This window comes from Aotus nancymaae, unplaced genomic scaffold (assembly GCF_030222135.1).
Source record: "Aotus nancymaae isolate 86718 unplaced genomic scaffold, 86718_ANA_hifiasm-v0.15.2.pri h1tg000036l, whole genome shotgun sequence".
In the NCBI taxonomy this organism is placed as follows: domain Eukaryota; kingdom Metazoa; phylum Chordata; class Mammalia; order Primates; family Aotidae; genus Aotus; species Aotus nancymaae.
Genome location: NW_026988450.1, coordinates 58204135 through 58229689, shown reverse-complemented (window position 1 = coordinate 58229689; position 25555 = coordinate 58204135). Strand labels below are relative to the sequence as shown.

General features: G+C 34.4%; 1 protein-coding gene across 1 annotated transcript in view; it reads left to right on the top strand.

The window, feature by feature from the left end:
• Window positions 1-24664, top strand: part of NUDCD1 (NudC domain containing 1) — a 64996-nt gene extending 40332 nt beyond the window's left edge. Inside the window, exons 8-10 of the mRNA XM_012443301.2 lie at window positions 2991-3116; window positions 21856-22015; window positions 24041-24664. Coding sequence (XP_012298724.2) covers window positions 2991-3116; window positions 21856-22015; window positions 24041-24333 — 579 coding nt within the window. The 3' untranslated portion in view covers window positions 24334-24664. The remainder of the gene's footprint in view (window positions 1-2990; window positions 3117-21855; window positions 22016-24040) is intronic.
• The last annotated feature ends 891 nt before the right edge of the window (window positions 24665-25555 follow it).

Sequence of the window (25555 nt, the reverse complement as noted above, 5' to 3'; positions counted from 1 at the left end):
ATCATTGAGAAGGATAGATTCTTTTTATTACATTGAAAAAATTTTCTTCTATTTGTGTGTGCTGAGAGTTTTTATCATGAGTGATATTAGAATTTTCTGTATTGGTGGAATAAGCCCCTTTTGATCATGATGTATTATCCATTCACATATTGATGAATTTGATTTGCTCATATTTTCTTGAGTATTTTTACATCTATTTGTGAGGAATATTGGACAGGTTTTTTTCCAGTTTGAGTATCTGGATAATAACTTTATTAAAAGATTAAGGAAGTGTTCTGTCTTCTAGAAGAAAATGTATAGAATTAGTATTATGTCTTAAAATGTTTGGTAGAATTTGTCAGTGAAACAATCTGGACGTTGAATTTCCGTTTTTGGAAGGTCTTAACTATGATGCCTTAGTTTTTAATGTTTTTAATTTCTTTAACAGATACAGGTCTAATGTGAGCATCCATTTCCACTGTCTTTGTTTTTCTGCTTTAAATTTTTTCATTTCTGTTTTATGTTTATTATGTTCTTCGTTTTGTTTACTGGGGATTTATTTTGCTCTTTTTTTTTCTATTTTTGAAGGTGATAGCTTAGATAGTTGATTTTTGACCTTTCTTTTCCAGTAAAAGCACTAATGTTGTACACTTCCTTCTAAACACTATTGTAGCTGCCTTCTCTAAATTTTTAGCCTATCTTCTTAATTCCACAAGGGATTGATTTGATTTGATGCTGGGTTTTAGTCTTTTACATGACTGCTTTATTTCATGTTTGTTCTTATACCTAAGGCAAAACTTTTCATTTATCTCAGCTGAAAGCCTAGATATTTACTAGGGCTTCTCCTACTATGTGGACCCTGAAGTCTACTTTTTGACGCCCAAGCACTTTAATACCCCAAACTCAGCTTCTTAGCTCCTTATTTGCTGCTTTTCACCTGTCTTTTTCAACTCAGTTTAGAAATCAGTAAATGGCCCATGGAAAGCCACATAGCATGTTTGACCCTTTTCTCTGCAATTTCCTTTTCTTTCTAATCTTGTCCTGTGAGGCACTGGTGGCCTTGATAGTCTTGAACTTTTAATTTTTTCTGCTTCTAAAGTAGGGATAATTGGAAGGGAAAGGGAAGGAGAAATCAATAGGGCACTTTCTCTTTTCTTCTGGACGTAGATATCTCCTTGAGTCACTCCACAGAATGGCATCAACTAACTAGGAGATTGCCGGCAATGCCTTTACAGCCAGCCATAGCAGCCGTAATTGTTCCCATTGATATTTAGACTGGAGGCAACAGCCACAACTAGGGGGCTCCATATCCCAGCTGGGGCATGGGCACGTGTTGAGTATTTTCATCTTCTAGAACTCCCATCCATTTAGTTTCGGATTCTCTCAGACCATTTCATTAAATTCTTAATAACATGAGAATTAACATAACTCTGTATTTTAGCAAACTAGATGTTTACACATTTGGTCAGTTGTAGAATTGTATTTCTGTTATATTCAAAAATTGTATAATTTATTGCTTAATTATTGTGATCCTGTTACTCTGTGATGTAAGCAGACAGTGGCCCTTCCATTGAAGCAAGGGAACATTAAAAAATTGCTTTTATGAATTTATTTATGTCTACTTTAGGCTTATTGTTAATTGTATTTCCATGTTTCTGCTTGGTTAAGGGGATTGAGAGAGAGAGAGAGAGAGGAAGAGAGAGAGTGAGAGAGAGAGAGAGAGAGTGTGTGTGTGTGTGTGTGTGTGTGTGTGTGTTCTAGTGGTTTTAGGGGTTGCATCTTTGACTTATCACCAACTATCTTTAAAAACTGTATCACTTCATTACATTTGAAGAAACTTCTATTTTCCATTCTTCTATTCTTTGTATTACTGTTGTTTTATACTTTATATTCTATTAAAATTAATAATACACTGTTATTTTAGCTATAGTCAGTAATTCTCTTTTAAAAGAGATTAAGAATGTTAAAAAAGATCTTTCATTTAATCTTATATTTGCCATTTCCTCTATTCTACATTCCTTTGTGTTGATTGACATTTTCATCTGATATTATTTTTTTTCTGGCTGAAGAGCTTCTTTTAGCATTTTTCTAGTATAGATTTGCTGGTGATAAATTCTCTCAGCTTTTTCCTGCAAAAATATTTCTCTTCCCTTTTCCAAAGTTATTTTTGTTATGTATATAATTCAGTGTTGACAGATTATTTTTTCCTCTTACACCTTTAAATATACACCATTGTATTCTGGCCTACAGTTTCTGATGAGAAATCAGCTGTCTTTTATATCTTTGTTCCTCTGTAAATCATGTATTTTTTCCTCCTCTGTGTGCTTTTAGGAATTTCTTTATTACTGCTTTTCAGAAATGTAATTATAATATGACTTACTGTGATTTTTGATTTTTTTTTTTAAATGTTTGTTGTACTTGGAGTTCTTTGACATTCTTGAATCTGTATGATTATATTTTCATATTTTTTAAAGTATTGGCCATTACTTATTCAATTTTTTTCCCCATTCTTCCTGCCCTCCTTCAGTGACCCATATGCTAGACCATTTGATATTGTTCCTTGGGTCAATGAGTTTTTCTGTTTTTATTTTTTGTCTTTGTGCTTCATTTTGCAGTCACTATTGCTATTTTTCAGGTTTACTAGCCTTTTCTCTTGCAGTGTCTAATCAGCTGTCTGTCACATCTGTTTTGTTTTTCATTTCAGATTTGTGTTTTTATATCTAGAAGTTCAGTATGGTTCTTTTGAAAATCTTTCCTCTTTCTCTTTCTCAACATGTTCATGTTTTCCTTTACATCTTTGAGTATATGGAGCATGTTTATAATACCTATTTTCATATCTTTTTTGCTGATTCCATCATTCTGTTATTTCTTTGTGTGATTATAATTTTATTGGTCATGGGTTTGCAATTTATTTTTAATTACTGCTATAACCTTAACATTTTTAAAGATGAAGAAATCCATTCCCTTGTTGTTTGTTTTACTTGTTTACTTATTTTATTTTCTGGACTAAGAATCCAAATCCAGATAAAGAAAAACCACCTTGTAATGCACAAGAGTTAGAAGAATGTGATATTTTCTTTGAGGAGAGCTTCAGTTTATGCAGATTTGATGGCAGTACATTAAAAACTACTCATGTGGTAAGTTATTGATGTTAATATTTCTAAAATTTTGTTAATAGAGTTACTCAGATGATGATTGGTCAATATATGTTTTGCAAAGATACTTGATTAGCAGTTATTGGCTTTGATAAATCTCATCATTCCCTAAAGTAGCATGTTTTCATACTACCACATTCAGCAAAACAGTGCTGTATAGTTTTGGTACCACTGTGTATTGATATCTTTCAATTGGCACTTTTCTGTACAGGTTTTTAATATACAGTTGTGACCTGGTGATGTTTTTTTCATTCAACATCATGGACTGAAGCATTTCCTCATATTATTTAAATCTCTGGTTTAATGGTCGGACTATACTGTGATGTTGATCATGTCTCCATGTAGTGGTTCTAAACATTACAGTAACTAATAACTTTTTTAAACTGCATTATTTGTAATGATGCTATTTTTAAAAATCTGTTATATGAAGCCTTTTTTATTTCCAGAGATATTTATCTATTAACAGTTACAGAATTCAAACTAATGACTCATAAGCCTCTGACAAGTTGATCACCACTTACATTTTTATTAGTAATGTTTGCAGTTATTGCCTGATTCAGTTTTTTGTTTGATCTTTACTAATTGTTGTACAGAATAAACTTGTGCCAATCTTTTTTTTTTTTTTTTACTGTAGACTATTTCATGTAATAACTATTTCTTCTTTTGTGAAGAATTTTTTCATTTATTTGTCTTAGTGTTTCTTACCAATTTGTATGATGTGTTTTAAATTTGGAAAGTGCTTCCGTATCAAGTGACTTAATATTTTTCTTCTTTTTCTATTTTGGAATATTTTTATTCAACTCATTAATTCATGTGGGATTTGTTTTACCTTTTCTCTGGTTTGCCATATGTATATATATATATATATATAGAGAGAGAGAGAGAGAGAGAGAGAGTCATATATATATATATATAAACACACACACATATATATGTGGCTAATATATCTATATATTCCCTCCCCCAAAATTACACTCTGTTTACAAGCTTTGACAGATGTGTATTAAGATACTAAAGAAGACTGCCTGGAGTGGCTTGGTGCAATAAATGTAGATTTTTTTTTTTTTTTTTAAATTTAGAACCTGGTTAGATAGTCCTTCTTAGGGAAATCCTTAACCATTAGTTAATACTATAAGTGTGTGTTTCATAGAGTTCTTTATGTGAGCAGGATGTCTCAACAAATCAGTGGCTAATTTAGAGCTGTGCATATAGAAATTAATTTAGTGTTATTACTGAAACCAGAAGGAAATTTAGGAGACTCTTTCCAAGCAAAAGCAACAGAGGAGATTGAGAACAAGTTGGTCTTTTGTTTCTGTTTTTAGACCTGTGAGTCTTTGATGTAGGTTTCAAAGGCTCTGTTTTCAAGAAAAACCAGAAAAATTTCTGCCAAGTTTGCCCTGTTGTTTCTTTGTCATGTAGAGGTTTGGGGAAAAGTGTATTCTAGCAGAATTCATATAATCGAAGTTAAAAGTATCATGGGAAGCTGGCTTACCAGACTAAATTCTGGCCCAACATCTTACTGATTAAAAGGTAATATAACTGTTCCTCTTACTCGCTATCCCTTCCTAGTCTTTTTGGATACTCATCAGCTTTCTTTAACGGCTGAACATTAGTTAGTGCTCAAAGAAGTTGTAAAATGATCATTTCCAGATTATACCTATGCAGATAAATGAGGCGGAATGGCATAGGACCAATGGCTAGGCAGAAGTACCATTTGAAGCTGTATCGAAATTAAGTATTTGCTCTTACAATTAACTTTTATCTTTGTACTGCTCTCTTCTTCACCACCCTTTGACACCAGTAAGTTCTAAAAAGCACAAGGATGACATTTTACCACTGTCCTCAACACCTGCCAAAGGTTCTGATTCACAATAGGTGCTCAGTATATTTCTTTGACTTATCTCTTAGTTTCAGTCATTAAATTAAAAAAAAAAAATGGTTTTAGGTCCATCTTGGATGTCAAGAAATTTGCCTAGGCTTTTATTTTCCCCCTTGCTTCTCTTATTCTTCTAATTGAAGAATACTCTTCAATTATTCTTCTAATTGAAGAGTATTCTTACTCCTAAGTAGCATTGATAAGTAGTTTAATGTTGGTCATTGACATACCCGCAGTTAATGATTTCCCCAGATTATCATATCCAGTCTGGGTACCAGTGAAAAGCCTAGATTATCAGAGCTGTTTCAATTTTTAGGAGTTTTACTTCTAGATGTTGTTTAGTTTTGACATAATTCCATAGATGATTGCCTGAATTGTGATAAATAAGAGCCATCACATAGCTACTCCTCTCTTTATTGTCTTGGGTTAAATTTTAGAGAACCACTTTCAAGTGTGACTCACAGAAGCCTCTTGAATCTGACTAACTGAGGATTATTTGTTCTAATAATGAAGAATCTGGTGGTTGTTCTTAAAGGTATAGATAAACAGTATCTTAGGTGCTGTAACTCTTAGATACTGTTTTCTGCCTAACTTTTATAGGAAAGGCAGCTATGGCTTAGGTGTCATAAAATGCTGTGGTTTAAACTTAGCTTCCCTGAGAATGTCAGTTCATCTTAGTACTCCTAAGTAGTGTTGATCAGTAGTTTAATGTTGGTCACTGAGATACCTGCAGTTAATGATACTTTTTTCATTTCCTGTATTTGACTATATTAACTAAAACCAAGGAATGGCAAAATAAAACCATTATTACTGATAAATTGCAGTACAAAAGCTTAGTGGATCTACTCACTAAGTCCTAGAGTTTAGCAGATTTAACTGTAGTCACAGGTGATGTTAAATCAGCTCTGGCTGCCCCTGGAGGGGCAGTGGAAACCTCTTATTTCCTGAGGCCTCTAGCTCCTCATAGGAAAAAGTGATAGAACTAAGCAAAATATACTGATTTTTCTTACATTTACCAATCAGATGTGACTTCACTCCTGAGGAATTTATAAAAGCTAGAATGTTATAGCAGTGGATCTTCCCAGTGTTGTGGATGGGAACATCAAGAGTGGGGAAGAAGAGTAATATATAATAAACAGTGTCAGTCTTTCCAACTTCAAAGAAATTCCAGTAGACAACTACCTATATTTCATCTTCTTCATTTTACAGATTTATTAAGACAAGCCGAGATGGATAAAGTTTATATGGGATCAAAGAGAGAGTCAGTAATAGAAACTAGATCTTTTGAGCTTCCAGTATGCTTTCCATAATTTTCCCTCAACAACAGGATCTTAAATTTCTATTTGGAGATTTAAGCTACTACAGTTAGTCCTTACTTCTGAATAAAATGTGTGTCTAAGGAATATGAATGATAGATTTCTGTGGCAAGCAGGTTCTATCCTCAGAAACTTAAGAAATATACAAAAATCCTTCATTTTACCATAGCTTTTATAGACAATATTCAATGAGATATAGACAATATTCAACGAGATATTTCCAGCATTTTGTACATACCTTTTTTTTTTTTTAGAAACAAAACAATAAATATTTGTTTTATTGAAATACTAGGCTTAGACCTGTGTGTATAACAAGCAAGCCTAATAATTGCACCATGGTTAAACTAGCTTGCGTTTTTACAATTTATTAAGCAAACAAGGATCAAATGTCTCTCCATCCACCTGTGATCTTTTTATATGCACACGGCTAATGAGTTCCATTCGGAACAGCTGAAAATCTTCTAGTAGAAGCTTTAAAGATGAGCTCATCAATTCAGTTTAAATTTCACCAATTAAATTAGGTCAAATGGAAGGAACTCAAATGAGTATTGTCCAATCAGAGCCCATTATTTGTAAGTGATCAGTAACTTTAAAACTCCACTTAGACCTAATTATTGAAAACCTGCATATAACTAAGTGAAAAGATTAATTTATTTATCAATCTCTCAATCCCAGGTTTTCAAAGAAAAACCTATCTAAGGAATACTTACCAAAATCAGATAGGAAAATTAAAATCTGCATAGTTTATCAATCAGATTGGTTCCACTACAACCAGTTTGCATACAGTTACACATCAACTAGTTCTGTATACACTCTCGACTGACCGAAGTTTAGCATAGAAAAGCTTTAAGAAACAGATTCCTAATTACAGAAGTTGCAAAGTTCAAAGGGCATGAAAAAAACTAATGTAAATTTAAGACTTCTGTCCCTTTGTTTCAAATAGACTTTTGTAAAAATATATACAATTTTTACAAATACATTTACAAGTTGTTTGTCTTAAAATCTGAGGATATCCATATTCATAACTACTTAGCCTTCCGTCAAGTATTCTTGGCCATCAACTAGGCTAACAAGCTAAGAATCATGGAAACCAAGCCAATGTATGACAAGTATAAAAGTCCTGAACACTTGGACTTTCTATTTCAAGAAGTATACTGGGAGAGCTAATTACAGAGAGCAAAAGCTTCCCTTGTACAGTACTGAGGCTTACAGTCATAGTTCTATCACTTGTAGCTTTTACACAGCTCACTGGCATTGTTAGTGCTTCTCTTAACACTACAGAATATTAATGAATTTGGCGGGTATATTTAATCAATTCTATGACTTGCCTGGCTACTGGCCACTCTCCTGTTCTCAACAAGGAAATTCTTTCCACCCTACCGTCTTCACTAAATCTCTAAGTCCTCCTCCATAGCCTCCCTAACAAAGTTTGCTTGTTGCTGAAACTGAACTTTGCTTCTTTCAGACAGTGACTCTTCAGTCAAGGGGAGATCTTTTCCCATGTATTTATTCTTGTTAGCCATAATCTTCGGCCATTTGGCTAGGTTGCTAGAGGGCAACTCTTGGAAGTTACGGCTTGGAGTCCAGCTGATGTCACAGATGTTATCTGGTTTTTGTGGTGGTAAGGTTGGTTAAAAGTCAACTGTTGCACTTACAAGGCTATCTTATTAGATATGCCAAACCAGCTCCTACTCCAGCAACACATGCAAAAGCCAGCAGCACATTTCTGATGCCACCTTCTAGGTCCTCTACATGGAAGAACTCCACAAACCCATCCCAGCCTCTTTGTTTAACTAGCCAGTCCCGTTTTGTCCTTACGAGAACGTCTGTAATACTTTCTGCTAATGGTTCAATGCAGCTTTCTTGGTTTATGGTCTTCAAGTGTTTGGCCACAAAGGCACCAAAAGAAATGAGAGTCACGATCCTACCCCAGTTTGTTACGCCGTCGCTGAAAACATGGACCATCACTCGAGACAAAGATTTGACATCGTCTTTGTTTTTGATGTCCAGTTTTCGAAGCATGCCTGGGGAAGAAAAGCATGCAGGTCCTCACGGCCTCCTTTGTCTAAACCCTGCGCACGATTCGGCCGCCCACCCACCCATACCTTTTTAACTATTAATGATAGTTCAGAGTTTAATTGCTGGTTTAAGTTCAATTAGTGTATAATTAAAACTAAAGATTCTTATCTTTGTTTCAGTTGGATTTGAAACCAAACTTTCTTTTTATAATTATAAGCCCTTTATGGTAGAACAATTTTTATTCTTTGTGTATATACACAATAATGGGATTACTGGGTAAAATGATAATTCTGCTTTGAGTTCTTTGAGAAATTTCCAAACTACTTTCCCCAATGGCTAAACTATTTTACATTCCCATTAGCAATGTATATGCATTCTCTTTTCTCCCCAACATCACCAGCATCTGTTGTGTTTTGACTTTTTAACAATGGCCATTCTGACTGGTGTGAGATCCTAAACATTGAGTACATACGGACACAAATAAAACAACAGAGACCAGGGCCTACTTGAGGATGGAGGGAAGGAGGAGGGTGAGGATTGGAAAACTACCTGTCAGGAACTATGCTTATTACCTGGGCGTGAAATAATCTGTACACCAAACCCCCATAACATGAAATTTACCTTTGTAGCAAACTTACACATGTAACCCTGAACATAAAATTGTAAGGAATCCATGAGCCCTACACATTGGGTACCAGAATGCAGGGATCCATGAGCCCTATGTTGAGCACCAGAATGTAGGGAGCCAGCCCTACATCACTCGTGGGTACCCTGAGTTCAGTGGCAACAAAGGAATGAGAAAAAGATTAAGAGAGATAGTGGGACCAGAGGGCCATCACTTATTACTTTGGAGGAGGCAGTGAAGGCCCTGAGCTCTGATCATCCACTCTATTTATTGGTTGCAATCACTTTGATCAATAGGGTAGGAGTGGAGTGATGGTGGAGTGAATCAGTGAGCCGGAACTGAATCAGTGAGCGGGAACTGGTGTGTCATTCTAAAGACAGCTAACAGTGGCAGTTTGGGAGTTTCACAAAACAAGAACATGTGGTTATCTTTAAGTTATTATCTATGTGCAGCTAGTGGAACTCAGGCCTTTCATGGAGCCTACAACTCTGGCTATGTCATAGTGCTACAAAGGGGTTTTACATCCTTGAGTACAATATTTATGGTAACAGAGCCTAGGTCACCCTGCACTGGAACATGAGGCATTGAGAGGCCTTCTTCCTCAGAGGCCTCCTGAGACCTTCCTCAGTTTATTGTTCCTTGTTTATATGTTACTCATAACCAATTTATGTAGGCACTCTGTAAGTCCTTTCTCCTTTGCTGCTTTTCCCAACATAAAAGTTAAAAATTATAAGTATTTTGGTTTTTCTATTAGTCATTTTTATAAATATAAACAAAAATGCAGTAAAGTAAAAATGCATAAATGTATATGTAGAATGGATACTCTTACAATGTTTGAAATTTGAAATTACCTTACATGGGAAGGTTAGTATATGTCCTTTTAGAAAATAATGCTGTAACAAAAAGGTCAGACTCTATATTTTAAATGACAAAAATCCCAAAATATGTTTTTTTTAAAGACATGGACATTAGGGTTAGAATTGCCATTTGGAAAATAAAATGTTAAATAAATAAATGAAGCAACACAATAAAAAAGAAATATTAAATATAAGAACTGAATATTTAATATTTCCCTGAAATACTAAATTGGTCACTGAAGTGTAAAGCACAAGTCAGAATTCAGATAGAATTAAAGATGAATTATTTTTACTTCTAAGAGCTGTGCTGTGTAAAATACTAGCCTCTGGCCACATGGTGACTATTGAGCAATTGAAATGTGGCTAATCTGAATTCAAATGTGCTATAAATATAAAATACACAACCAGACTTTGATAACATATGAAATATATAAAACATAAAATAATATACTAATAAATTTTTATATTAATTTTTATGTTGAAATAATCATTTGGATATGTTTGGTTAAATAAAATACATCATTAAAGTTAATTTATTCAGTTTCTTTTTATGCTTAAATATGGCTACTAAAAAATTTAAAATTATATATGTGGTTCCCATTTTATTTCTGTTGGACAACACTGATCTGTAATCAAATTATATAGACTTGAATGACCAAAATGTGGTAGGATATTTTTAAGTATTTGATTATGGTGAATTTCTTAGATCAGATGGTATTCATCTATTGCTTAAGACAGGGGTTCTTAACCCCCTGGGCCACAGACCCTACAGGTCTGTGGCCTGTTAGGAACCTGGTCACTTAGCAGGAGGTGAGCAGTGAGTGAGCTCCTCATCCTATCAGATCAGCAGCAGCCTTAGATTCTCATAGTGGTGCAAACCCTATTGTGAACTGCACATGCAAGGGATCTAGGTTATGCACTCCTTATGAGACTCTAAGAAGCTGACGATCAAGGTTTCATCCTGGAACCCCCAAGCACCCCTGCCTCTGTTTGTGAAAAAATTGTCCTTCATGAAATGAGTCCCTCGTGCTGAAAAGCTGGAGACCGCTGGCTTAAGACATAAAATTGAAACACTTGAAAGAATATTTGTAACTTTTAAATAAACTCATCAAGACAGGAAGAAGAAGAATTACAAACAGAAAATAACTCTTTTAGGTTAATGTCATTATGAAAGGAGGTAGGAAAGGCAAGTGCTCTATATTTCTTTCAAGAAGATATTAAGGATAGGATTAGAAGTTATTAGAGCATTTATAATAGTGTAAATAGTTATAATAGTTTAAATAACATTTAAGAAGGATCTAAACCAGTGGTTTTTGGTCTCAGTACCCATTTACATTCTTTTTTTCCCCCTCCATATTTTATTAAACTATTTGGAAATGAAAAATTTAAATTATTTTAATATAGAATTATCCATTACAAAAAATGTCATTCAAAGTAATGAATAATCACGTAATTTCATGTAAATGGCATTTTTAAGCAACAAAATTGTTTAATTACTAACAATTCATTTGTAATTAAAATTAATGTTAGAAGATTTGCGATTTATTTTTTAATTAGGTTAAGCATTGTCCTTGCAATTATGTTTGATGGAATTATTAGTATTCTTAAGAAGCCTTTTAACCACCCCATGGGTTTACTTTGCCTCCTTAAGCTTTTTGGTGTTCTTAATATTTATATTTGGATTGTATTTATTAAAATGTGTTATATTAGAAATTAAGAAATTTTAAAAATATTTTTTAAATAATAACCTATTTTTAACATGTCATATTTTCTAATGAAAATTAGGACATTTTCCAGAGCCAGAAACCAGCAGGAGGAATGTCATTGTTTTACATTTTTGCAGATCTCTCTTATGTTTGCATTAATATAGTTGGATCCTTATATCTGCTTTTGCATTCAATCTCCTGCAATATGATACTGTGGTTGAAATATATTCAGATTCCCATAGACATATAATTGGAAAAAGAGGGATATTTAATTGACATTTGCAGTTAATGGTGAGTTGTTTCCTTTGATATTACACCAAAATTTGGCATGTCTATTTCTTAAATATTAGTTGCAATATAAACTTTTCATACCATTATTTTAAAATGTATTGATTTTTCAGACACTTTGAATGGATGTTTTACCCATGACGATAATTAGGAAGTATTGCTTCTTTGAGTTATGCACAGTCCAAATGCTAATCTATTTCATTATTCTATATAAACCCATACACACCTAAGCATTTGTTAATATACCACTAATCTCACCAGAAAAGTGTTTAAGGATTGGCAGGCTATCATCCTCATGGTGATAAATGAGTTCTTCAAAATTCTAAGTTTTATTCAAAAGCTGAAATTTTATCATTGGCAACAAATACTTTCAGGTGTTCTTGAAGTGACAGAATTTGGTCATTTACTTTGCAAAAATGTTTGCCAGATACCCAATTTTGAATAACCATAGTTTGTCAACCGCTGTTTCAGGTAAAAATTATGTTCCATGAAAAAATGGCCATTTCAGTGTTTGCAACTCAAATAGTTCCCAAGTGCTTTTCCTTGAGACAACCATGATACTTCAGTATGCAGCAGAACTGCTTTATATGTACTCCTGTTTAGTCATGCAGAATACTAAAAGACATGTACTCAAGAGTCAAGATTTAATAAATTTAATCATTTTTACTTCTTTCCCAAGAACTTTTAAAAGTGAAACTGGGCTTTTTTTTTTTACAGTGAGTGCATGGCAGTGAAGAATGCAGCAACTTCAAGTAATTACTGGTATCCGGTGCTGCTGCAATAATTTATGCTATCACTCCAGCAATTTTACCTACTTTTCCTTTTGTGCCATCCATACAAATTTAAAAATAGGGAGATAGCAATTTACATCCTAGTATTATTATGAAAATAGTTTTAAGTCTATGGACCCCCTGAAGATGTCTCCCAACATCCTGTTTCCCAACCCAGGTGTGTTCTGCATATCATATTTTGAGAGTGGCTTGTCTAAAGCAGAGATTGTGTGTATATGGCACTCACACAATAACAGCACTAATTTTTAAAAAGTTACAGAATAGTAGATATATCAAAAACTGTGAAGTTCTGATATTTTACCCCACTTGCAGGCTAACAAGTTAACCTGCCACAGTTTAATGGATGCTGGTGGGAGACAGGAAATTACTGAGTCAGAGACTGTTACCTTGCACAGTAAACAGCATAAGCATTAGCATATTTATGCCAATTTCTCAAGTCTGAAATTCCCACTGGGCAAAACAGATGGGTCCAGATGGATTCCCACTTACATCAATAGGTTGTATTAGAAGAGAGAAAACTTGAGCTTAGGGAACTTAAATCTGCTATAATGATCAGTTAGCATGTCTAACTGCTTACTGCCATAAGCATTTTGCCAATGGTACTGGAGGGAGGCATTCTGTCTTCTAAGGCTGTTCACTATGTAAACATCCTTGTGTGAACAAAGTTCTTTGAAAAGTAATTTGGAGGAAAGATACTTTTATTCCAGTGAACAGTTTGCAGACTGAGGAAGACATAGCCTTAGGCAGCCTTCAATGAAGGTGCGTTCCAGAGAACAAAGAGAGGGTTCAGGTTTTATAGCAACAGTTCCTGCCCAGGTTCCCAAGCAGATCCATTTATGCAAATGAATGACTGACAGCTTAGTTCTGTTCAGTCAGCATAGCTGCAACCCTTGGTCAATATAGCTGAACCGTGATTGGTTGATTTACTTTGGAAAAATGTTTGCCAAATACCCAATTCTGAATAACCATAGTTTGAGCTGAATAACCACAGCTGAGCCCTGATTAGCTGGGGCAGGTGAGCTCTGATTGGTTGGTTTTCAAGCATAAAACCGGAAGTCTCTGTCAAATATTTCTTTCAAATGGTGAGTGATAGGTGAGAGGATTCTGACTGCAGTTTATTTTGGCACCGACAGTAGGAACTGGGTTTGGTTTGGTTGTAGAAAAGGAATTCCTGTCATACTTTTACAACATCTTTCTGAGAACACAGTAGATGACCCCACTTCCTCACCCAGCCATCGCTGCCTGCTTCTGTTTTAACTTTGAGCATCTCAGCCGTGGGAGTCCATTTTGTCTGTCAGCTGGAGGCATTAACATTTGAAAATGTAGTAGAGAGTAAAGAGCAGTCAATATCTCTGCTTCCAAAACATACAGAAATTAAAGAGACATGCAGAATTAACTTAAAACAATATAAAGTAAAACCACATATAAAGGTAATTATTTTTTTTTCTTGGTAGATTCCTTTAGCCCATAGACAGTAGCTGATGTGAGTAGTCTATTTTCCTGCCCTAATATTCTGATAACTAAAAGTTTTTACTGTAAAGATATTTGTTGCAACAGTAATTGTTGTTTATAATACCGTGTAATGCAATGCTCCGTGTGTGTGTGTGTATGTGTGTGTGTGTACTAGTATAGTTGTGTATGTACAGGTATGTGTTATACTTGTTTATGGTATGTACAAGCCCTCACTCTTACATGTGGCAATTATACAGAGTCATATAGATAATTTATTATTTAGCACATGGGGTGGCAAATAATGGCTCATAGATCAAATCTGGTGTGTTGCCTTTGTAAATAGTTTTATTGGAACACAAACTTTCCCATTTTTTACACATTGTTTGTGACTGCTTTTGTGCTCTTAGCAAGGTTGAGTTGTAGCAGGGACCATATAAGTGCAAAGCTTAAAATAGTTACTGTCTGGTGTTTATGGAAAAAGGATGCCAACCTCCACTTTAGCAGAACTATTACCATGATGCTGAGGGCCTCTGAGTCCTACTTGAGAAAAATTTACATGAAAATTTACATTTAGAAAAATAATTAAACTGGGCAAATTATGTTGGTATAGAGGCATCATTTTAATAAAATTTAAGTAGAAGTCATTTATAAAAATATATATTGCTTAAATAGCATTAATGTAAGTCAAAATAAACAATGAATCAGTGTATTTATGTTTTATGTTTTCTAGATCTCATCCCCTAACTTCTTCTGTAAGTGTATTCCCTTTTCTTCTTGCCCAAGAGAGCTGTCCTAAATGTTTAATATTTCATTGTTAATATTTACTGCTGATATGTTTAACAGTCCTTCTCTTAATAATAGGTTAATTTTATTGAACTGAAATCATTCTTGAATGGAATCATATTCTTGGGTATTCTTTTGTGGCTTTTTTCTTTAAGTTTATGAAAGTCAACCACATTGTCATATATAGCCGAGTTTAATTCATTTTGACTCTTACATAATTGTTATGTCTGTGTGTGTGAATGTGTGTGTGTGTGTGTATGATTTATTCATTCTAGTGTGGATTTTTCATTTTCTTGATCTAGCAGTGCTAGATCAAGAAACTTTCACCTTGTATTCTTTGTATAATTTGTATATGTCCATAACAATACTGTAGATTCAGTTTATAGCCTACTGTTTTAAAAATTAGTATTTCCATAAGCATTTTATGTATTAGTCCATATTTTTGAAATACTAATATATTACATGCTATCAAATAGGCTTATGCCACAATTTAATTAATCAATTATCTAATGAATTTTTATTTACCTTAGATTTTTTAAAAACTATAAATATAATCATTAAAAATACCCCTTTACATGTATTTTTTTTTTCATTATCTTAGAGTCTTGACCTTGGATTAAAGTGCTTTACAAATATTGCAGACGTTACCTGTCACCACTTTTAATGTAATCATGCCAACATTGAGCAAATAAATGTATACAGTACTTACTTTCACTTTTGGAGACCTATTGGTAATCAAACAGTTTCTACTTTTAAAACATACAGTCAAATGAGGAAAACAAGCATGTAATTAATATTTATAACAATAATTATAGTGTAGGAAAGTCAAGAAAGAGAGTTGTATCAAATATTGCAATTTATGTGATATCTCAGAGATGATGGTTCTTTTGAAGAATCAGCACTAATTTGGCATTAATATTTCTTAATACACTCTTTGAGTATAGTCTCAAAGAGACATGTGTATGTGTATGTGTAGAAATATTACTTAATATTATTTCCAACTTAATGGTTATGAATTGACATCTGAGATATGTGAATAACACATTGAATTTCTTTGACTTAAAGTGCAGTTGATTTCTGTATACTTGTTTTAAATTCTGTTTGCTCCTGTTGTACCTGTTATTTATTTTTTAATCTCTGAATAGCATATGGGCCAGGTGCAGTGGTTCATGCTGATAATCCCAGACTTTAGCTGGCCAAGGCTGGAGGATTACTTGAGGCCAGGAGGTTAGAACCAGTCTGGGAAACATAGCAAGACCACCCCCACCTCTTGTCTACAAAAAATGTAAAAATTTGCCAGGTGTGATGGCATGTACCTCTAGCTATTCAGCGGCCTGAGGCCCAAAGATCTCTTGAGCCCGGGAGTTGAAGGTTCCAGTGAGCTATAATGGTGCCTGCACTCCAGCCTAGGCAACCTACGACAGAGTGAGACCCTCTCTCAGAAAAAGAAGAAAAAAATAGCATATGATTTGATTTTGGGTCATAATTGTGGACATTTCCCTTTTGCTGTTTTTGGTTAATGTTATTTTTTCTCACTTTAATGACACCTTAAATGTTTATGTATTTGAGTAATGTTTATGTATTTGCCTTCTTGCACTTGCAATAGAATAGTATTGCCCTCATAAAAATCTGTTAAATATTCATACTGTTTTTTGATATTTTTATCATGTCCTAATCTTTTGTGTGACTCTTTGAAGTTTACTTTTAGTATATGGAAAAATCTTTTGAATAGTAAGCATTTAAAAGTATGAATTAGCAAGCACTTGATTTGCTTAGAAGAAACTTATTAATAAAGTTAATTTGTGTTGCCCCTGTGTTTGAGAAAGTGGAAGTTACTATGCTGTCATGAAAATCTTTAAAAAACAGGTGGTGGTATTTAGTTTGTAGCAAAACAGAAATTAAAGCACATTATGCTTTCATTAAAGCACTACCACTAGATCAGTGAGAAGATCTTCTCTTCTAGAAGAGAGTTAGCAACAACCAGGGCTCTGTTCCGGCAGCTGTCAACCATCTTCCCACAACTCAACCTGCAACAGCCTTTCCAGTACTTCATTAATAGGCAGTGAAGTGGAGGACATTTATTGCCCAATTAACCGGATAATCTCATAGACACGCTCTAACCTTGTTAATAAACCTATAAGGCTCTCATTTTTCTCCTCCAGACAGCCCTTTCTCTGTCAGAATCCCATCTTCCCCAGAATGGCAGTGGGTCTGAGATTTTTAACCTGCTTGTAAGCTAACAAATTAGCCTATAGATGCTGGTAAAAAGACATGAGATTCCTATGTCAGAGACAAAGGATAGTTTGTTACTAACAGCAGAAGCATTAACCCAGAGTATCAGCATTTGGACCAGTTCCCTGATCCTCAATTTCCACAGGGAAATATGGAGATGGCCAGTAAGCCTTCCTGCACTTTCCTTAGAAGAGACATTATTCTACTGGACTTTAAACCAATCTGCCTTTTGCTTTGGAGTGAGATACTATATCTTCCAAAGTTATTTGTTTTACAAACATCCTTGAAATAGTCCAGAATTAAGGACTATATTTAGTGCCTCTGCTTCAAAGATAGGCAGAAAATGTGAGTATTTAGGATAATTGTCTCCCAGCAGCTTAAAGTTCAGATATCACAGTAAGTCTGACCTCCTAATATGAGTGTGGTTTTATTGAAGACATTTTAGTTTCTTTCAGGATTGTGGGAGTATAATGAATAATGTTTTTAATTATTGGTTGCCAGTTGTTATTACCTATGATGAACTTGTTTGCAGAAGTCTGCAATTCCATTTTTGCCTTTCATTTTCCTCTGAAAAGACATGATTTTAGTTGCAAATCTTATATTTTTTGATTCTTAAAATTCTGTACAGTGTCAAGTTCTCAGTGCACTAGAATTCAGTCCTTTCTTTGGGATATCAATGAAATGCTTGTTTAACTGATACTTTTTTTTTTTTTTTTTTTTAAAGAATATGTGTTCATATATACAGAGCCTCTCTCTGGGAATATACTGTTCCCACAATCTGCTGTTTTAGCTAGGATATTTAATTATTTTCCTTCTAGAATCTTAAAAGGCAAAGCCTTTTTTTTTTTTTAAGATGGAATCTCACTCCATCACCCAGGCTGGAATGCAGTGGCACGATCTCAGCTCACTGCAACCTCCACCTCCCAGGTTCAAGCAACTTTCCTGCCTCAGCCTCCCAAGTAGCTGAGATTACAGGCGCCTGCCACTACACCAGGCTAATTTTTGTATTTTTAGTAGAGACAGGGTTTCACCATGTTGGTCAGGCTGTTCTTGAACTCCCAACCTCAGGTGATCCTCCTGCCTCAACAAACTTCTAGAAAGTTAAAGAGAAAGGAGCACTTTCCAATTTAATGAGGCTAGCATTACCCTGATACCAAAGACATTAAAAGATGAGAAAACAGGAAGAAAAACACCCAATATCCTTCATGAATACAGACACAAAAATTCTTAATAAGATAATTAGTAAATGAAATTCATTAATAAGTAAAAAGGAAAATTACATTATGGCCCAGTAGGGTTTATTCTGGGAACTCAAAGCTGATTTCATCATTCAAGTATTGTCAATCAGTATAATTCATATCAACAGACTAAAGAAAAATATTGATCATCCTGGTAGATGCAGAAAAAGAATATGAAAAAAAAACCATTTATGATAAAAATGCTTAGCAAACTAGGAATTGAGAGAAACTTTATCATCCAAAATCCTAGAGTTAACACTGTATTTCATGGTAAAAGACTGAAGGCTTCTGTTAAGATTGGGAACAGGCCAAGATGTCTGCTTGCGTTACTCCTGTTCAGCATCATACTGGGAGTCCCAGGTAGGCAGAGAGGTAAGAAATAGTAGTGAAAGGCATAAACAGTTATCAAGAGATTCTAATACCACATGACAAAAATAAAGCCAAACACCTTTTAGGCGTTATCTTAAAATAATGCTTATGTTCAGTTCATTTATCCACTCTTTGCTTGGCATCTTTGAACAGAAATGGAAAACTTGTTTTCCTTTTGTGGCATCTGTCCAACCTAAGAAGTAGCAAACATCTGGCAGTGACATAATCTTTATATTTAGCTGTGTGAAATACTCAATTTTGAAGTAAAAAATAGGGAAGCTAGAATTTATTAAGTAAAATGAGTATCACGTAGTCTTTTACTACATATAGAAATAAGGAAAGAATTCAATTCTTGCCAGGCACCAGTGGTTCACACTTGTAATCCTAGCACTTCGGGAGGCTGAGGCAGGAGGATTGCTTGAGTTGAGTTCAAGACCAGCCTGGGCGACATAGTGAGACCTCTCGTCTTGACAAAAAAATAAAAAATTTAAAAATTACCCAGTCATGGCAGTGTGTGCCTATAGTCCCAGCTACTCAGGAGGCTGGAACTGGAGGAATGCTAGAGCCCAGGAGGTCAAGGCTGTCATGAGCCATGATTGTGCCACTGGACACCAGCCTGGGTGACAGAGTGATACCCTATCTCAAAAAAAAAAAAAATCAACAATTCTTTATATATCTCTGTGTATCCCCTTTGCTTTTGTTGTCATCTCACTTTCTGTGTTTGTTTGTGACCCTCCTCCCTCCCTAAGAACCCTTTTTAATACATTGAGCCTACCCACATATTCCAGGATAATCTTTGCATCTCAGGACCTTAAACTTAATCATATCTACAAAGTCCCTTTTGCCATATAAGGTAACATATTCATGGGTTCCAAGGGGTTTAGATATGGACATTAGCCTGCCACAGGTGGTATGCAAAAATATTACTAATCTAATATAGTATGATAATAATTTGATAGGAATAACATAGATGATGCTTGAATTCTCAATTCAAGCATCTCATATATCCATGAGAATAGGAGAATTCAGGGAGCAACTGATGGTTGAATTGAGTCTTGGAGGATAAGTAGGAATCTATCAGGTAAAAAAAATACAAGAGTCCAAACAGAATGCCATGTCAAAGGTATGGAAAAGACAAACTATGTGAAATTGCTAGTTTTATAATTAACAGCAGTTGACTCAATTGCCATAATGGAGATATTTGTAAGGTAAGTGGCTGCTGAAGTGAAGAAACACCTAAGTCAGAGTAAGGGGCTCTTAATAAGGCACCTGCCTTCATCTTCATCCTCTTATTTTCATGATTGATCTCCCTTGGTGGTCAGCTTTCGCTTGGTGGTTCAGGGTCCTCTGTTCTTTTCTCACTGCTGTCCAAGTATGGATGGACAAGAGATCACTCAATTATATTAATCCTCAATACATTCTTTAGGCACTTGGCTCGTGAAAGTAGGTGTGTTTCTGTGAAAATATTATTTCAACTTGTATTTTATTTTAGCTATAGTTTATTTTTCTTGAAAGACCTTGATTAAAAAACAAAAAGTGAGAACATCAGATTTAGAGTACAGGGAAGAGAGCTGAAGCAATGTTTGGTCCATCAAAACTTATAATAATAAAAGGCCAGTTAGGTACTGGGGACTTTGAAAATAAACCTCATCTAGCCACTGATCATCAGGAGTAAGGAGAGAAAAGAAACCATCTGTGGTCTCTGTGTGCTGGCCTGCTCCCCTTCTTTTGTAGAGAGCAAGCCCTGGCCCTACTCAAAAGCCCTATTTCCCTGGCATTGCTGGGGAGCAGAAGGTGGATTGCACTGACACTGGACTCTCCTGTGACCAGTAGCCTGTGTTGTCACAGCTTTACCAACAGGTCCTCTTGCTAGAGAGCCACTTCATAGCTTTCCCCATTGAATTCAGGTCAAGTTCACATTTTATATTTTCTACATTTGATGTGATTTTTGTTAGCATTTATTCTGTTTGGTATTTTCAACACTGATGACATTTCTCATAAAGAAGACTATCCTTACAACATATCTCCATTTAGAAAAAGTATTTCTATAGATGAAATCCAGTGAGTTTCAATTTGATGATTTTATATTAGAATGAATTTATTTAGGCATCAATACTGCAATCACAATTATTGATGTGTTACAGTAACAAATGTTGACATTATTGACATGTTGACATTGATACCAGAATAAGCAATAAGTTAAAGTGAATAATTTATAGACAGGTCTGAGTGTGAATTCCAGCATTGTGGTATTTCTTTTTAGCCTAGAACAATTTACTCAAGCTCTCCAAGTCTGTTCTTTCATCCCTTAAGTGAAGATAATAACAGCCTTGTGTGTTGTTGAGAAGATTAGTATTTGTAGCATGCCTGGCTTGTAGAATATGCTCATAAATTCTGGTAGTATCATTGTTCTTGGTGATTATTACAAGTTAGCATTAGTAACTTCATGCGTGTATTCTATGGTTTAAAAATAGTCTGCTTAAATTGGTGCTTTGTATCAGTGGTCCCCAGCCTTTTTGGTACCAGGGACCAGTTTGTGGAACACAGGCCTGTGGGGTATTGATGGATGGTTTCAGAATAAAACTGTTCTGCTTTAGATCATCAGGTATTAGTTTGATTCTCATAAGGAGCATGCACCCTAGATCCCTTGCATGCACATTTCACAGTAGTGTTCACGCTCCTGTGAGAATCTAATTCTGCTGCTGATCTGACAGGAGGCGGAGCTCTGGCAGTAATGCCCCCTTGCCTGCTGCTCACCTCCTGCTGTGAGGCCCAGTTCCTAAAAGGTCACTGCCTGGTACTGGTCTGTGGCACAGTGGGGGCACCCCTGCTTAATATCATGTCTTAAACTAGTTATTAACAATTATGAGGTAGTTATAGCATGGTGATTAAGAACATAGACTCTGGGTCCAAATTTCAGCTCCATGACTTACTGCCAGGCTAACCATTGACAAGTTACCTAAATGCCTTTTACATCACTTTCCTCAGCATTAAAATGAACATGACAGTAGCACATTTCTCTCAGGGATATTATAAGGAGTCAATGAGATTAAGTATATAAAAAGTATAAAACAGTTGCTGACAGTGCTGGCTTTCAGCTTCTGCCATTGTTATTATTGTTGCTATTATTAATTTGTTGTTGAGTAAATTTTTTCAAATCACTTTTTAGGTGAATCTTGGAAGCAACCAGTACCTTTTCTCTGTCATAGTGGATCCTAAAGAAATGCCCTGCTTCTGTTTGCGCCATGATGTTGATGCCCTACTCTGGCAACCACACTCCAGCAAACAAGATGATATGTGGGAGCACATTGCAACTTTCAATGCTTTAGGTATAAACAAACTCTTTGACATTTTCCAAGAATTCAGAAGTACAGTCATCAAAAGTTCACTTCTTTTTTTTCTTTTTAATTTGAGCTGTCCTGATTACATTTAGATTGATTCATGCTATGATTTGGTTGCTTGTACTAGTTGCTGAGTGTTAGCACTGTTGGAACATTTAGACTAATCTGTTTTTATGCTTGTACAGAAGATCAAAACAGAATAGAAATGAAATTGGTTATCTGACCACTTGAATAATTCTACTAAGTGATTTGCCTTTTTCTAATTCTGTAAGCCATATAATACTGGACTCTGAACAAGGAGATTGATAATACCCTACATGGAACTTGTATTCAGGCTTCTTCAGAATAATCTTCAGAAACATCATAGAATCCCCCTAAGGTGTAATGCACATTAGGAGACATCTTTGTCAAAATTAAGCACAAAAGGGAGCCATTATAATGAAAACACTTTTGGAAAGTGGTGATAAGCAGAAATTAAACTTATTTGGTAGGATAAAAGGAAAAAAGTACCAGTTTTAAAATTAGGGCTTGAAAATGTTTTAAACTGCTTAATTGTAGATGTATGCAATCATTGATTTTATGTCAAAATCCATTACTATTGTATGACAGATTTTTTATGTGAATTAGCCACAGTTATTGCATTCTTGAAAGATTATTTTAAACTGGCAGCAAGAAGTGAAATTATGTATTTTGATGGCTATATATGCACAACCCTAATTGTAGAAGAAATTTATTAATTATCCCTTATAGTTAATAATGTAGGCTGCTAAACTGGTTCAGACTCCAGTGTAGTCTGAAAAAAATGGATTTTTATGACCTGAAAAAATTTAGTTGACTAACCATAAAATTTTTAGCCTCCCTACTATGATGCTATTTTTTAATGATCTATACTTTCTTTAGTCAGAAGAAAACTCTATCATATCATCTTTAGATGCTCAGATCTTCTATACATATCCCCAAATCCCCTATATTAGAGGAATTCTATGCTTAATTCTAAGTTAAATCAACATTACATTAGATATATACTTGAAATGTTATACACTTTATTAATTCTGTCAAGGTTAGCCTGGATAGCTACTTTAAACTATTTAAATAGGTATCTAAATCTTCACTTTTCTCCCTTCAAGTCCTGCTTAATATTTTTAAAAGCAGTATTGATCTGTGTGCTCAGTGGTTCCTTTATTTATTCATTGTTTGATGAGATCTCAATTGTAAATAGTGTTATATTTTTATCTTATATGAATATAAATATCTAACGTTTGCTAACCATGTCACAATCTGAAAATCATAATTTATATTTTGGAACATAAATGTTCTCTTAATCCAAAAAGATACTTTTTAAACATGTACATGAATTAGGACAAGATTAAGGATTTTTTCAGTTTAGAGACTTGAAATTATTTTTGAGGTTATAGTGGTCAACATTCTACTTCTGAGGGCTGAAAGTACAACAGAATCCATTTATAATGTTGGTATTGGTGTGTAAAAATATCACCAACATTATAGGGATAATAAGATAATGAATCATGAATACCAGTACATTCAGGGATACATTATTAACAGAAACCTGAAATAACTTTATGATGGTATTCTATACACATTTTCCCATATTTAAGAGGAAAAAAAAGATTCTCTGATGCCATATCTGTAATTCATAAAGCTAAATATTAAATTGGCACTTAAAGATATTTTGGTATGTAATTAGTGTTTTAGATTTTAGAATTTTAGTGTTCCAATTATTCATGGAAATTAAACTATATTATGCTTTTTTGAAGAGAGAAAACTGTTTTGTTCCTTATGAGTTAAAGTTATGTTTTTGCACCAGTCGGGAGAGACTGATTATGGCTAATCATTAATGATTCAGAATTATATACCTTATGGTATATATTTTACTTGGGAATTTTAATTTGTAATAAATATTGCAAAATATTAAATGTTAAATCATGATTTTTCCCCTTCTGATTAATATATAGTTTTTTGTTTGTTTGTTTGTTTGTCTCATATTCTTGGCAGGCTACGTCCAAGCATCAAAGAGAGACAAAAAATTTTTTGCCTGTGCTCCAAATTACTCCTATGCAGCCCTTTGTGAGTGCCTTCGTCGAGTATTCATCTATCGTCAGCCTGCTCCCATGTCCACTGTACTTTACAACAGAAAGGAAGGCAGGCAAGTAGGACAGGTTGCTAAGCAGCAAGTAGCAAGCCTAGAAACCAATGATCCTATTTTAGGCTTTCAGGCAACAAATGAGAGATTATTTGTTCTTACTACCAGAAATCTCTTTTTAATAAAAGTAAATACAGAGAATTAATTATTCTAACATGTTGGTTTCTTTGTACTGGAAAAGTATTCAATGGTACCTGGAGGTTCTGGGCAGTTATACTGTAACCTCTTAAGTTTTAGCGTGCTAAATATATCTTGTATGATTTTTTACTTTTTAAACAACATTGGAAATATATTCAAGAGATTATAATTCTATAAAGCTATGGAATGAAGCTGCAGATTTAGAATATTGCCTTCTGTAAAACAATGTAAAGATAATATTAGCAAGTATACTTTTTTTTAAAAACAGGGCTAGAATCTCATCTTTTATATTAAACATGTACAGTTCAGTGTTTAAAAATAAAAATATTTATTGTGTACTCTTTATTCATTGATTAGTTGGTACAGTCTGTACCTATAAAATGTACAGGATAATAGTTAAATGTTGAGTATTGTACTACTTATTTAAATGGGTTGAATAACTGAGTCTACATAGAGGGGGAAATGTTAGAGGACAGCAGGTCTAATGCTTCTAAAGTTTACTGAGAGACCTTAATTTTTTTTTCAATTAAGTATAGCTTTATGTAACTTTTAGCCGTTGCTGTGCCACAGACATAGACAGAGAGAGATAAGATTTCACATTATCCATCACTGCATAACAAACCACACCAAAACTCAGGTTTAAAACAAGGACATTTATTGTTTTTCATGATTCAATGAGTTGGCTGTCTCTGCTGTACAGGGCCTCTCAGCCTCCAGTAGGCTAGACGGGGCTTCTTCCCACAGTAAACATCCTAAGAGAACAAGCCCTAATGTGCAAGAAGTTACTGATCCTGTACATTTGTCATATTTACTACTGTTCCATTGGACAAAGCAAATCCCATGGCCAAATCTAGAGTCAATATGAGGGTACTACACAGGCTGACAGATAGCGGGTGGTGTGATTCATTGGGGCCATTGATGGAACAGTCTACCACACAAGGACAAATTATAATTTATCCTTGTAGCTCTCTTTATTTTTCTAACAATTTAAACAAAACAACCCTGTTTATACGTTACACATTTTTGCTACAAACTTTGGTTTTTCAAACTTTATTTTTTCAGGTTTGTTTTAGTTTGTATGCACCTGGAAATTTTTGTTACTTCTTATACCATTTCAAGATATGTATCTTATATAAACCCCAAGTTGGATTTCATATTTTAATAAGGAAGTTAAGACCTTCATTTAAGAGGCAGAAGATTAAGATAAGAAATACAAGATAGAAAATACT